The sequence below is a fragment of the Mustela nigripes genome, chromosome 7 (genome assembly GCF_022355385.1).
Source record: "Mustela nigripes isolate SB6536 chromosome 7, MUSNIG.SB6536, whole genome shotgun sequence".
Taxonomy (NCBI): domain Eukaryota; kingdom Metazoa; phylum Chordata; class Mammalia; order Carnivora; family Mustelidae; genus Mustela; species Mustela nigripes.
Genome location: NC_081563.1, coordinates 116,177,352 through 116,191,149, shown reverse-complemented (window position 1 = coordinate 116,191,149; position 13,798 = coordinate 116,177,352). Strand labels below are relative to the sequence as shown.

At 49.2% G+C, this 13,798-nt stretch overlaps 1 protein-coding gene and 1 long non-coding RNA gene across 3 annotated transcripts in view; both read right to left on the bottom strand.

Moving 5' to 3' along the window:
- Positions 1-2,721: 2,721 nt before the first annotated feature.
- Positions 2,722-9,605, bottom strand: LOC132021847 (uncharacterized). Of its 2 annotated transcripts, XR_009405452.1 has the most exons (6): positions 8,755-9,605; positions 7,848-7,932; positions 5,713-5,850; positions 4,120-4,180; positions 3,782-3,968; positions 2,722-3,674 (listed from the first exon to the last, which is right to left on the bottom strand). It is a non-coding gene; the product is annotated as an uncharacterized LOC132021847 (long non-coding RNA). The 2 variants fall into 2 exon arrangements; XR_009405453.1 differs by lacking the exon at positions 7,848-7,932.
- A 1-nt stretch (position 9,606) lies between these two features.
- Positions 9,607-13,798, bottom strand: part of CHMP4B (charged multivesicular body protein 4B) — a 50,846-nt gene continuing 46,654 nt past the window's right edge. Inside the window, exons 3-5 of the mRNA XM_059406817.1 lie at positions 12,262-12,376; positions 11,102-11,228; positions 9,607-9,867 (exon numbers count right to left, since the gene is read on the bottom strand). Of these exons, the coding sequence (XP_059262800.1) occupies positions 9,803-9,867; positions 11,102-11,228; positions 12,262-12,376 (307 nt within the window). The 3' untranslated portion in view covers positions 9,607-9,802. The remainder of the gene's footprint in view (positions 9,868-11,101; positions 11,229-12,261; positions 12,377-13,798) is intronic.

The following is a 13,798-nucleotide window of genomic DNA, read 5'->3' as shown; positions in this document are numbered from 1 at the left end:
CTTCCTTAAACACTCCAAGTCATAAACAGACCTTTTCCCACTGGCATGCTGGAGCCAGCTTGTGCCGTTCCCAAGAGCCAATTGTTCCATTTGGAGGAATTATGTTGTCCTGTTGGTATCCCGAAATTGGCCATGCTGTGAGTAGTTACACCATGGGAATCAGCGAACGTTACAAGTAGGTCTTTTTTTTCTGAAGACCTTTCTTCGCCTGTCTTTCCCAGAGTGGGTCCACTGCCCTCTTCGGCAGTTAAAAATATAGTTTCTAGGCACCCCTCCCCCAGACTTGCTGGGTCACCTACTGGGTGATTCTGGGGGCCCCCTGAGGCTGCAAGGTCAGGGCAGGAAGGCCCTGCAGGGTGGGCCCACAAGCTTCCCCAAAGGAAAAATGGGTTTGGGGGGATTGGAAGAGGATACTGGCAGAGGTGTGGGGGTGGCACGTCACCAAGAGAGCAGAAGGACAGCCTCTGGGGGGTTCTGTACCCTTGGGGGCCCAGCTCTAGGTCAACAGCTGAAGTCCCCAGATTGGGACCCTCCTTCACCTTTCCATGTGGAGCCCAAAAGTAAGGGGGAGACATCACCCACAGTGCTGCCCTCCTTTGCTGGAGTTTGGGGGAAGGGCAGGGACCCCCAACAGAGACACCTCCCCATAGGATGAAGGAGGAGCACAGACCCCCAGCGCCTCTTCCTCCCACGGTCCAAAGCAAATAAGGTGCTCAGGAAATAAGGACATTGTTACCATTGTTGCTGTCCTGATGGCCCCACTGCAAGGCTGGCTTCTCCCTTCTCCTCTCCCCGCCCAGGGCCCGGAAGGAGCTGGGACACACCACCCATCCCTCTCCCATCTAATCAGAAGGCCTCCTGCAGCCTCTCCTCCAAGGACCCCCACAAGGCAGGGCAGGGAAGAGATTCTAAGCACACATACCCCGCATTCTCGCCCGGACTCCTGCTTCCCTTCCGCCTCTCTGTTGGGGAGTGCAGACCACCCGGGAAGAGCCCACCCTCCCCGGACGGTTCCAGCGGAGCGCGGGGTCTCACTCCCTGGGAGATGGCGCCACCTACAGGCTCTCAGGAGCGTTGCGGCGTCGGCCCCTCAAATCCAGGAGGAGCACGCAGAAAGGATCCCATACTCTTTAAGGGCTTGGGGCGTGCTTCATCACTGGACCACAGCATTACATTGCTTCCCATTGTCCCCGTACCTGGAAGGAGCCGTGGCAGCGTTCCCCAGGATGTTCTGCAGAACCCACACCCTAGTCAAGAAGTTGGGAAAACGTCCCTTGGAGATTCTCCATGCACATTTGGCCCTGATGTCTGCCTTAACTCTTCAGTTCCCTCAATGAACATCGAGGTCATGGGAAAGTTATTCTTTCTAGGCCTCAGTTTCAGTTTCTTCATCTGCAGAATGGGGGTGAGGGTGTTGCCCTAGAAGAGATTATCTCAAAGGCTAGGAGGATTTCTCAGACTTCAACGAGAAAGAGAAACCGAGGCATGTTTAAAATGCAAGTTCCAGGGCCCCATCCCCCCAAGCACTTCTGACAGCTGCAGGAATCTGCATGTTGAATCAGTCCCCAGGAAATTCTGGTGCAGATGTCCTGCCAACCACAGGATGAGAACAGGGATTCAGGGAGGCTGGAAAAGCAGGCAGAGGCCTGCCAGATTCTGCTGGGAAGCTTGGAAGCTTTGATTCTGTCTAGAGGGCAGTAGAAGTCACTGAGCTTTTACTTTTTATTTTATTATCATTTTTTAAAGATTTTTTTTTATTTGGGGCGCCTAGATGGCTCAGTGGATGAAACGTCTGCCTTCGGTTCAGGTCATGATTCCAGGGTCCTGGAATCAAGCCCTGCATCAGGCTCCCTGCTCCGTGGGGAGCCTGCTGCTCCCTCTCCCTCTGCTGCTTCCCCCCTGCTGTGTTCTCCTACTCTTGCTCTCTTGAAAATAAACAAAATCTTTTAATTAATTAATTAATCTTGAGAATGCAAGAGAATACAAGCGGGCGGAGAGCAGCGAAGGGGAGGAAGAAGCAGAGTCTCTGCTAAGTGGAGAGCCTGAGGCAGAGCTGGACCCCAGGACTCTGGGATCAAGACCTGAGCGGAAGGCAGACGCTTAACCAAATGAGCCACTCAGGCGTCCCAAAGCCACTGAGCTTTTAAAGGTTTTATTTATTTATTTGTCAGAAAGAGAGAGAGCACGAGAGAGCACACGAGAGCACAGGCACGCAGAATGGCAGGCAGAAGCAGAGGGAGAGGGAGAAGCAAGGAGCCTGATGTGGGACTCGATCCCACGACGCTGGGATCATGACCCAAGGTGAAGGCAGCTGCTTAACCAACTGAGCCACTCAGCAGTCCCGCCACTGAGCTTTTTAACAGAAGTGAGAGCTCTTTAGAAAAGATTGCTCTAGCTCTGGCTACTGTGAAGGATCGGGGCTCTGGGGAAGCACTGTGGGTGGCAGACAGACCATGGAGGTTACTGCTGAAGCTGCTCAGTTGAGATTTAATGGCGTCCTGGACCAGGGGGTGGCAATGGATGGGAAGGAGAGGGGACAGATTTCAAAGGTAAACCCTTTAACTCCTTTGAAATACAGGAAGACAACCCTGAAATTTCTTATTATCTTTATTTCATATCCCAGCCTTTTAAAACCTCAAGGAGTTGTATATGTATTATGTATATAATATATTAGGACAGTGATACATACATATACATAATTTATTAATGTATATATTTGTATTATATATAATATATGGAGAAAAGGAAATTTATAGAGACAGATAGATACATACTCAAAAGAAGTCTCTGGATGGGGTGGGGTTTGGAGACAAGATGAGTTAATTCAATTCCTGGCACACAGTAAACATTCTGTTAGCTATCATGGCAGATTGTATCTTCCAGAGATAGGCCCAATGATACCTTCTGTCCTCCATGGTCTTTTAGAACTAGCCATGCCCTTTTCAAGAAATGGAGTCTAGGGTCTCTGGCTGCCTCAGTCGGAAGAGCGGATGACTCTTGATCTCTAGGTTGTGAGTTCGAGCCCCATGCGGGGTGTAGAGATTATGTAAATAAATAAAACTTTTAAAAAGAGAGAGAGAGATGGAGTCTAATTCCCCTCCCCTTGAAACTGGGTGGGTCTACAACTCACTGATAACCAGTAAAATGCATTGCAGTGGCTCTGCATGACCTCTAAGGCAAGGTCATGAAAGTAATGTGCCCTCCTCATCCTGGCTGGGGCAATCCCTTTCAGAGCCATGAGCTTGGCCTACACTGATGCTCTCACGCTGTGAGGAAGCCCCAGCCACGTGGGGCGGGGGGTGGCGGGGCACATGCTCCTGCTGACAGTCCCAGCGGAGGTCCCAGCCAATAACCAACATCAACCACCACAAATACCAAAGGACCGTAGAGGCCTCTGGGTGATTCCAGCCGCTGAAGTAATCACCAGCCTTCAGGTCTTTGCGGGTGAGGCCCCAGTTATCCGGGAACAGAGACAAGTGGTTCCCACTGGCCCGTTTCCGAATTTCAGACCACAGAATCTGTGAGCATAACGCAATAGTTGCTTTTCACAACTAAGTTTCCGGATGGTTTATTGTGTAACAGTAGATAAGCAGGACTGCCATCCTTACGTGCCATGGTATCTTTGTCCACATTTTCTGTGAGGGAACCAAGTGCCCCCCACATAGCCGCCCAGGCTGAGGAGGAAGAGAAGGAAAGAGGCAGTATCGGTGAGATGGTCTGGGGGAACAATAGGTAGGGTCTCAGGGTGGGGAAGGGAAAACCAGCCCCAGAGGGTTCCCACCTTCAGAAGGCCCTTGAGCAAGGAGGCGGACTTCACATGGTCTGACACCACTGCTCCGTTCTAGGTTACACTGGATGATTCTAGACCCTGTTGCCTGTGGCCTTTCTGCTCTCAGCAGGAAGATTCCTAAGACGGCTGGCCTCCTCTGTGGACCCAAGCATTTGGTCACGTTGAGAGTTGGAACCTTCTGAGGGAGGGAGACAGGGAAGAGAGGCTCTGAGCCTGCCCCTCCCCCACCACTGTGGCAAGGAAGTACTCGGGGGAGGGGGGTGGCGAAGGTGGCGGTTGGATTCTTGTGGCTCTACTGCTCCCCAGCTCTGTGACCTTGGGCAAGTTACCTTATCCCACTGAGCCTGAGTTTTCTTAGCTGCAATGTGCGGTCCTCCCCTGCAATAGTTCCTGGGTGGATAAAATAAGGATAAAGCGGATTAAGTGCTTGTTCTTAGTAAATACCTCCTTACTACCTGCCATTCTTTCTGGCTATTGTTCTTACTGAAAATCAACAAGTCCAGGCAAGTAATATTATTGGGCAAAGGAACATATTTCTGCTCCCAAAGTGGGGACCTTTCCCCTTCATTTCAGCCCGGAGTTGCCCTGTGGGAATTTGGGTCCAGTTCAGCCAGTGCGTCACGGAAGTCTAGCTCGGGACTGTGCAGTCTTGGCTGTGGAACCCAAAGATCTGGGCTTCTACCCCAGCTCCACCTGACGCCTCTGTCATCTGAGCAAGGCCAGGATGCAGCTTAGCAGGAAGGAAGAGTGCTGTTTCTGCAGGACTGGGTACCCAGAGCAGACAGGAAGAGACCTGGATAGGGACACAGGGCAGCTGAGTTCATGTCTTAGCTCTAACAGGATTTGCTATGGACTTGAAGTACCTTGGTGCCTTTGTTTCCCCATCGGTAACTCATTTCAAAATACTTTTTAAAAAGATTTTATTTATTTATTTGAGAGAATGCGTATGAGCAGGGGAAGGGGCAGAGGGAGTGGGAGAGAATCTCAAGCAGACTGCACTGAGTGTGAAATCCAACACGGGGCTCCATCTCACAACCCTGAGATTATGATCTGACCCCAAATCAAGAGTCAGATGCTTAACTGATGGAGCCACCCAGACACCCCCTCATTTCATAAATATGTAACTGAAGGTCTACTGACCCTGAGTCATTGACCAGCCCAGGCCCACAAGAAGGCCAGAGTGGCCTCCAGGCCTTTGCACATGCCATTGAAAACTATCCTAACTCCTGTCTTTCACACTGTTTCCCTTGCTGAGTCCTCAGCACCCCTCAATCTTGGCTAAGACAGTACTTCCTCTCACAAGCCCTCCTGGGGCAGGTACCCTCTTCTCAAAGGGTTTTACTACAATGACTACCCAGCCTGTCAGGGCCTTGATGAAGAAGAGGACGATGAACTAAATGTTTTCCACCAAACCATGAGCTGGCACAAAGAAACCCCAAATACAGCTGCTGAATGGCCTTCACAGAATAAGCAATTCATCTGCTTCTTCCGTCACTTACACCAGCAGTGTGACCCAGAGTTTCCCTAAAGCCTCAGTTTTCACATCTAGCAAGTGGAGCTCATTATAGCTGGGCTTCCCACCTCGACCTCACAATGCTCTCTAAACCTTGCTGTGTGCTTGACAGGCCACGACCTCCACAGCTCTATGAGGCAGCACAGTGGGTTGAACAGTACCCCACCCCCCAAATTCTTGTCCACCTGGAACCTCACAACGTGACCTTATTTGGAATTAGGGTCTATGCAGATATAATTAAAGTACGGATCAAGATGAGATCATACTAAATTGGGGTGGGCCCTAACAGTGACAAGTGTCCTTGTAAGAGACAGCAAAGGACACACAGACACAGAGAGAAGAAAGCCATGAGAAGACCACGCACAGAGGAGAGTGATAGAGCTACAAGCCAGAGAACGCCAGGCGCTACCTGAAACTGGAAAAGGCGAGGAGGGAGCCTCCCTAGGGCCTCTGATTTGGGACTTCAGGCATCTTAAGCTGTGAGAGAATAGATCTCTACTGTTTTAAGGCGCCTGGTTTGTGGTCATTGTCATTTGTCCTGGTGGCACTAGAAAAGGAAAACAGACAGGTATGTTAGTACCTGCACATTACAGGGGAGAAAACAGGCTAAGGCAATGAGGTCACTTCCCGAGGCTCTCACAGCCCCTGTGCTGCAGAGGCAGGATCTGAACCTCGTGTGCCGGGCTCCAGAGCCTTGTGCTCTTGGCATCCACATCCTGGCCTGCTGCTGCCCACACACCGGCTCTCTGTCCAGTCTCCACTTGGAAGACGCAGGAATTGACCCCATGGTGCTGCTGCTTCTAAAACCACCCCTCCCACCCCACTTCACTGAGGGAAATGGGAGGCAGCCTAAAAAACTTCATCTCTACCCATCCCCTGCCCCCAAACCTATGGCCTGAGCCACTGATTTTCTTTCCTTCCTTTCCCTACCCGCCCTGTCTCCCTTCCTTCCCTGATTCTGGACTATGTAGACCCCTCAGTCTCATGCGCAAGATCCCAGTCCAGCCCCAAACTACCTCTCCAGTTCTACCTCACCCCTCTTCTCAAGCAAGCCCTTCCCCCAGTCAAATCCTCCCGAGGCATCCCTCACTTCCCTGCCTTGTTGTCCCCTCTCACAAGCCTCTCTTGGTCTAGAATGCCCCGTTTGTTGCAGGCACACATCAAAATTCCACTCCTTCTTCGAGCCCAGGCTCAACTTCCACCTCCTCCCAGCACACCCAGTCAACAGCACCTTCCCCTCTGACCATGAACATGCTTACACACAACATCCTTGAGTACTTGATCTGTGCCCAGGAGATCTAGAGGGTGGGGAAATGCGGTGATCTCACTATCTGGAAAGGGAGTGGGGAATCCTAACAAGAGTGTGCAAAGTGGGAAGCAGAGGAGGAAGCAGAAAATCCCTGCAGGAATGAGGCAGACTGTGCCCAGGAGAGGCAGGCCAGGGGACCGGAGCCCACATAAAGGCTGGGAGGCAAAGAGCACAGACATGGCAAAGAGCACACGTTGTAGGAGACAGGAAATTCTGCATTACAGTGTGGGGGAGACATGGGAAGAGGTTCTAGCTCATGGAAGGTTCAGGTAAACCATTCTGAGGTCTAGATCCTGTCCACCTTAGTGTTCCAAAGTGTTGCCCCAGGACTCTACATCACAATCACCCGAAGTGTTTGTTAAAATGCAAATTTTTGGATCCCCACCCCGCTCAGTGGATGGGGCCCAGGACACAGAACTTTCAACAAGCTTCCTGGGTAATTCCAACGCACCTTAGTTTTCCAACCACAGAAGAGGGGAGGGGGGAGGCAGATTGAAGGATTTGAAAGGAATGCATCATGGACAGATCTGCTTTTCAGAAGAAATGGATAGAGCTGATCTCCTATTTGTCTGTTTCAGTGTCTGCCTCTGTGGTAGACCCTTCGTGCCACCTAACTCAGCAACCATCCCCTTAACTTCCTTCCTAAAAACAGTAATGGGCTCAGAGAAGGGAGGCTCCACCCCCAACCCAAGGGGAGAATCCTGATTGGACCCTTTTGTCTAGTCCCCACTTTCTCAGACTCCTTTACAGCAAGAAATGACCACGCAACACTTGCATCCATGAGGTACCGAGGTATTTTCGTGGAGGCTTCTGGGAAAGGTCTGCCTCCTGTTAACACTGGCAGAGGTGAAAGAAACTCTGGCTATGCTGATCCTCCTGCTTCTAGATCGTGGGGGTGTGATGAAAGGCCATCTAATGACCGAGACGGACCAAGCCCAATAAGGAAAAGCTAATGTATAGTGAACGGCAGAGCGGAAGGATGCAAAATCCTAGTTCTTGTGACATGGTTGAGTCACGGCCTTAAAGCCAGATTGCCCCCATGCCCTAGCCACCCCCATTCAGCCCTCTACCAAGCCAAGACTTCTTGTCCTGGGACTATGAGAATGTAAACACCTTGAGGGCAGGGACTGTGTCTACTGCCTGCACTCCCAGTGCCTTGAACATGCCCGGAACACAGTAGGTACTCAGTAAGTATTTGTTGGGTAAGCTTTGAACAGATAAGTAGATGACCTTACTGTGTATACCAGCCAATTGAGTCTTCTGTGGCTTGTAGCCAAGGAATCCTGACACAGTAACTTTTCTCTCCAGCCTGAGAACCTCCTGAGAGCAGGAAAGAGACTGAGCATTACTGAACACGGCAAACTACAGCCTGGCACAAGGCCCACATTTAGGAAGCAGCAGCTATTTCTCAGAGGAGCCCCAGACACTGCCCTCTGTTGGAAATCCAGAGTTGCCCAGCCACCCAGGAGCCAAGGTGATTTTATTTTTTGAAGATTTTATTTATTTACTTGACAGCAACACAGTGAGAGGGAACATAAGCAGGGGGAATGGGAGAGGAAGATGCAGGCTCTCCGCCGAGCAGGGAGCCCGATGTGGGGCTCAATGGGGGGCTCGATCCCAGGACCCTGGCTGGGATCATGACCTGGGCCAAAGGCAGATGCTTAAGGACTGAGCCGCCCAGGCACCCCATCCTCCCAGGTGATTTTAATCTTAAGAGGTTTAGGGATAGGCATTAGAGAAGGGATCCTCCCAAATTCTGCTAACTGGTATGCAATTAAGAACAAATATTCTTAGATCCACTTTTCTGAAGAAGGTCCATAATAAACATTGGTTCTCCGGGGGCTATAAGACTAAAGAAGAGAGAGTGGAAGAGGCTGGGCCAAGGTCACACCGTGAGTCACAGCAGACCTAAGACTACCACCCAAGTCCTAGATTCTTAGTCACTGCCCTACACTCTCTCTCCATGGGAAAGGTCATTTTCTTTAGTGTACTGGTGGTTCAATAAACCGATGTACCAGGTGGGCCTAGTCAATAGGAAAACCATGGTTTCCAACAGCAGGAGGCTCTGCTGCCCTGTGGGCACTGCCCATGGACACAAAGAAGAACTATGGAAGATCATGGAACTGCACAAGAACTACTCACTCCTGAACTGTACCCTCTGGGTACATCACGTAACATCACGTAAGATGAAGGCCACAGATCCATGACCTCCAGAACTTAAAATCATTTCTAGTAAGATCCGCTCTGTTCTTTGGTTCAGACTGTTGATGCAGGTCACGCTCAAGTCTTCCACAGGTTTCCACAGACTCCATTGGGCACCACGCTGGCCTTGAGAGAGACAGCTCCCGAAGCAAATGACAGATTGATTGAACACAACAGCAAAGTATGAAAATTAATTGAGATATTTAATAGACAGTGCAAACCATAATTTCATCTGAATATAAATGTGTGCACATGTTTCCAATGAGTTATCTATCAGTTATCACAAACAGCAACAACGACCTTAGAGCTATGTTAGAAAAATGTATAGCTGGGATTTAATTCTACAATCTCACTTGCTCTCAAGAGAACACCATCCATTTCAAATCAGTGTCACAAACTCCAAAAGACCAGGGGGGGAGGAGAGAGGGGAAGGCAGAGTGGTGAACACAGGGGCCAGCACACAGGTGATGGACGGAAATACAGTTCTCAAGGAAACCAAAGTCAGATGCATTATTACAGCTAAGGACAAGGAAAAGCCTATGGCTTTTTTAAAAAACTTTTCTGCCAGTACCATACAAGTCTTACAAAGAGATGTGCGACAAGTCAACTGACTTAAGAGGACAGAGGCTACATTTTCAGATCATTTCAACTGCAAACGGTCGACCCATTCCATCGAGGTTCAGCAGTGGAGTTAGCGTAGTCCAGAAGCTCAATGTTGGATTTGCAAATACAGTTTATTTTACAGAAATTCAACATTATAAACAGCAGGCACCTCCCACCCTACCCACCCGCCCCCCTCCCCATTCCCCGACCCGCTGGGTGCAGACCATGCTATGCAGAGAGTGAGCAGGGACGCGGCCCTACTGCTTTGGAGGGAGACTCAGGAGCGATGGAACCTGCCTGCACCATGTCCTGCCCCGCACGCGCACACGCCTGCCCGCTGCACAGGCCACCAGAGTCTGTCTGGGCCCAGCCTGCACTGGACCAGTTAAATGGATCCAGCCCAATTCTCCAGTTCCTTCATGTCATCCTCTTCCTCTTCCTTCTTCTTGGCTGTGTGAAGACAGAAAAGGCTACTTAGGACGGCTGGTTACAACGATCTCGACACTTTCTGGCTGGGTGTGGGCTGTGCTACCTGGAGTCTCTCCAACAGCCCTGCCCTTGCACCCAGCCTCCCTCAGCTTCATCGCCAGCCTATCAGCAACTGCTTCTCTGGGCCCCAAAAGCTGCAACATAAAACTCTAGATAAAGAGGCACAAGTCCCCGGCACCGCCCCTCCACCAGCGTCCGGGCCAGGCAAAACAAGGAGATTTACACTGGGAGTCCGTCAGAATTCGTCCCAGAGCATTCAAGGAGGGGGATATGAGGAAGAACCCCAGAGGAGATCTAATCCTTGCCAGCACTCCCCCTCCACCTCAAGAGGCTTGAACCACTTCTCCGCACCCACAGGTGCTCCTTAAACAGTGTTTGGAGCCCCTTTGCCTGCACCCCCCACAGGCTGCTGACTCAACTTGAGGAGCCGTTTCTTCTTGATACGTGGGAGGGTAAGAGGGACTACAGCCTCGTTACACTGCTCCCCGGGCTCTCTCTCCATGCCAAGCCAAACTTCTGTCCCTTTTCTAGAAGTTTGGTGTGGAATACATCTACCCAAGGGTGAAATAACGGAAGAGGGAGGGGGAAGGAGGAGCAGGCAGAAAGAAAGGAAGGTCTTACAGAACCAGGGCTCTAAAAAAGCCAAAGATGTTTCCTTCCCACATGGCTGCCTCTGAGACCCCAAGTTTTTGCATGTGTGCACAGCACAGGATATTAGACAGGAACCAAGAGCTGTCCTGGAATTAAACTCTCACACCTTCTCCTAGTGCCTAGAACTTTCTCTTGTTTGGTGACGTAGGAAAAAATCATTCTGGAATAGTGGTTCTCAACTGGGGGGTGAGCTCCCCACACCCTGCAGGGGACATCTGACAGTATCTGGAGACCTTTTTGGTCTTCACAACTTGGGAGAGAGAGAGAGCCCAGGGGTGCTTGTGAACATCTACAGTACATAAAACAACTCCCCTCCCCCAACCCAAAGAATTACCAAGCTGTGTCAAAAGTGCCAAGGTTAAGAAACCCTGTTCTATAGCGAAACTAGGAAAAGACAGGTGATGATGTCTCCATGGCCATCACAACAGATCTTCTGTGATTCTCACTCCTGGGCAAACTCAGAACCCAAACTGAGGCCAACCGACCTCAAGATTACCCACGACATGGCACCAGGGTATGTCATGACGGGGTAAGAAGTACTCACTGGGCTTTGATGGTAAGGTTATAGAGGGAACATTTGGTAGAGGGACTGTTTCGGGTCCACTGATTTCCAGCAAATTCTTGTCTAGTTCCTCCTGTTCTAGTTCTTCTAATTCTGCCATGAGCTCATCCTGGTGAAGGAAACAGAACAGTGAGAGAGATGTTCCTGGGACTCCTACCCCCTGCAGCAGCCCCGCTTTCCTGATGACTCAGAGGACACACACCCCTTCTAAGAAGATCAGAAGGGAGATGAACTCCAGGTCCACACTCTGACTCAAACCCTAAACATGGTTCTACTGATGAACATAATACACTATCCAGCAGTTACAGTCTCTACCCAGTGTCCTGCACTAGCTGTCAGCATTTTGAGAGGAGGGATTGAATCTTTTCATTCCTCTTTCTTTATCTCAGAACTGGGTACACTCAGGGAATGTTCAGAAATATTTGCTGAATTGAAATTAACTTGACTAGTCCATCAAATTTCAGTCTGAAAACACGGAAGACCCTTGTGCTGGAAGCCAAGTCTAAGAGCCATAGGCTGTTTTCTCAGCTATACTGTGGGAATCATATAGCACAAAGAATTAGGTTCAGTGGAGAGGACCTGACCTTCAGCGGACTCAAACCTAACACAGAATGAAATATCTTCAACAGGGCCTGTTATTGTATTTTAAAAACCTAAGACTCAAGATCCCAACTGCTACAGCAGAAACTGGTAGGTGGCCAAGTTCCAGATGGATCCCCCAGGGGTCAGGTACAAATGCTCCTTCCTTGGCTTCATCTTTACCTCAAATCAGAGTTGCCCAAGGGCAAATCCTATAACCTTCTACAAGGAACAGTCACCTTGGCTGCCCCAGCTCCAAGCCCAGGGTCCCCCACGAGATGTGTAAGGTAATTATTTACTGAAACCAACTACTGACCTGAAACCTGCTGAGGGGTCCCTATGGAGAGCCCTTTACTCAACCTAAACTTCTATCCCCACGAGTGAAAGCTGTTTCACAAAATGCAGAATTAGGGAAAGTTAATACCATGCCCTATTCATGTCCAAGACTCTGGAGGAATGAGAACTGGTGATTTCCCAACCGCATACAACCTGCCGGAGAGCCTTCAACAGCACATCGAAGGGCAGCTCACGTGTCATTTGTGAAGCTTATGTGAACCACTCACCTCATCAAACTCTTCTCCAAATCCTACAGGTTTTGAAATAGCTGTTGAAATCTCCTCTGCAAGTTCTTGCTGGTCAGCAATGTCCTGCATTAACTCATCAACTTTATCGATGTCCCTTTAAATGAAACGGACAGATGTCATATTGGACAATCAGTCTTTGTAAGGAGAGTCTACAAGGCAGGAAGAGATACCCCATGCACACAATCTGCTTCCTAACCCTACCCTCTATAATTACTTCCTGTAAGGAATTACTTGTCTTTATTATCTTTCTCCCCCTTTTAAAAGAGAATCACAGAATCAAGAGGATGGAAGTGTTCTTAGACATCATCCAGTCCAATGCCTTAAGGAATGAGGCTTAGCAAAGTTAGATACCATATTCATGATCTCTCATGTAAGCTAGTAATAAACACGTCAGACGAGACTACAGGACTTTAACTCCTGGGCCAACAGCTCTTCAAGCTCAAAGGCAATTCTGTAACTGTACAGGGAGAGAGAAAATCACAAACCACAAAATACAGCTGTGCCACTTGATAGGTCCTTCCTATTTACTCGAATCCACTCATGGCTCCTGCAGTAGGCCCCAAAGAAAGGCAAACATGCAGAATTACTTCCTATGCACTGTCAGTCTTCTAAACATACAATTAATCAGTATAATCCATACACAGATGCTTCAAAGCATGCACAGGAGTTTGCTGAGATGAGCTCTACGCTGGGCATCTTGGAGAACACAGAAATGGAGCAGACATGGACCTAACTTAGGAAGCTCAGTCCAATGAACATCTACCCTCAGATAACACCTCACTTATTTAAAGGCTACTTTTCTGGCAACCCCACATTTCTAGAGCAGAGATTAGCAGACTTTCTCTGTAACAGACCACACAGGAAACATCTCAGAATTTGTGGGCCATATAAACTGTCACGAAGACTCCACCCTGCTATGTACCACAAAAGCAGCCATAGACAATATGTAAATTAATGGGTACGACTATGTATCCATAAAACTTTATTTACTAAAATAGGTGGCAGGGCCACAGGCTACATTCTGCCAATCTCTATTCAAGAACATGGCTAAGTATCCCCGAAGAAGTAAAAATGGCTTCAAACACTCCTCAAATATATGCTGCCAAGTCCAAGCACTACAACAAATGCAGAATTTGTTCATGAGAGAGGCCCTCATTTGGAACCTAGTGTTACCCTGGCCTTTAATTACAACTGTAACAAGGTTGGTCATCTATTTCTTAGGCCACTGTACATGAGAAGTAGCCACATAACGGAAGGATTGCTGAGGTCAGGAACACTGTTTTTAAAGATTTTTTTTTTTAAGTAATCTCTACACTCAAATTCACAACCCTGAGATAAAGAGTCACATGCTCCAGGGACTGAGCCAGCCAGGCATCCTAAGAACATTGTTAAATATGACAGCCAAAGACTGAAACCAAGAGGGGAGCCAGAAAATTCCAGCAAAAGCAGATTTAAGAACACAGAAATCTGAAGCCCTTGGATGCACCACGATTTTCAGGACCCCTGACAGAATCAG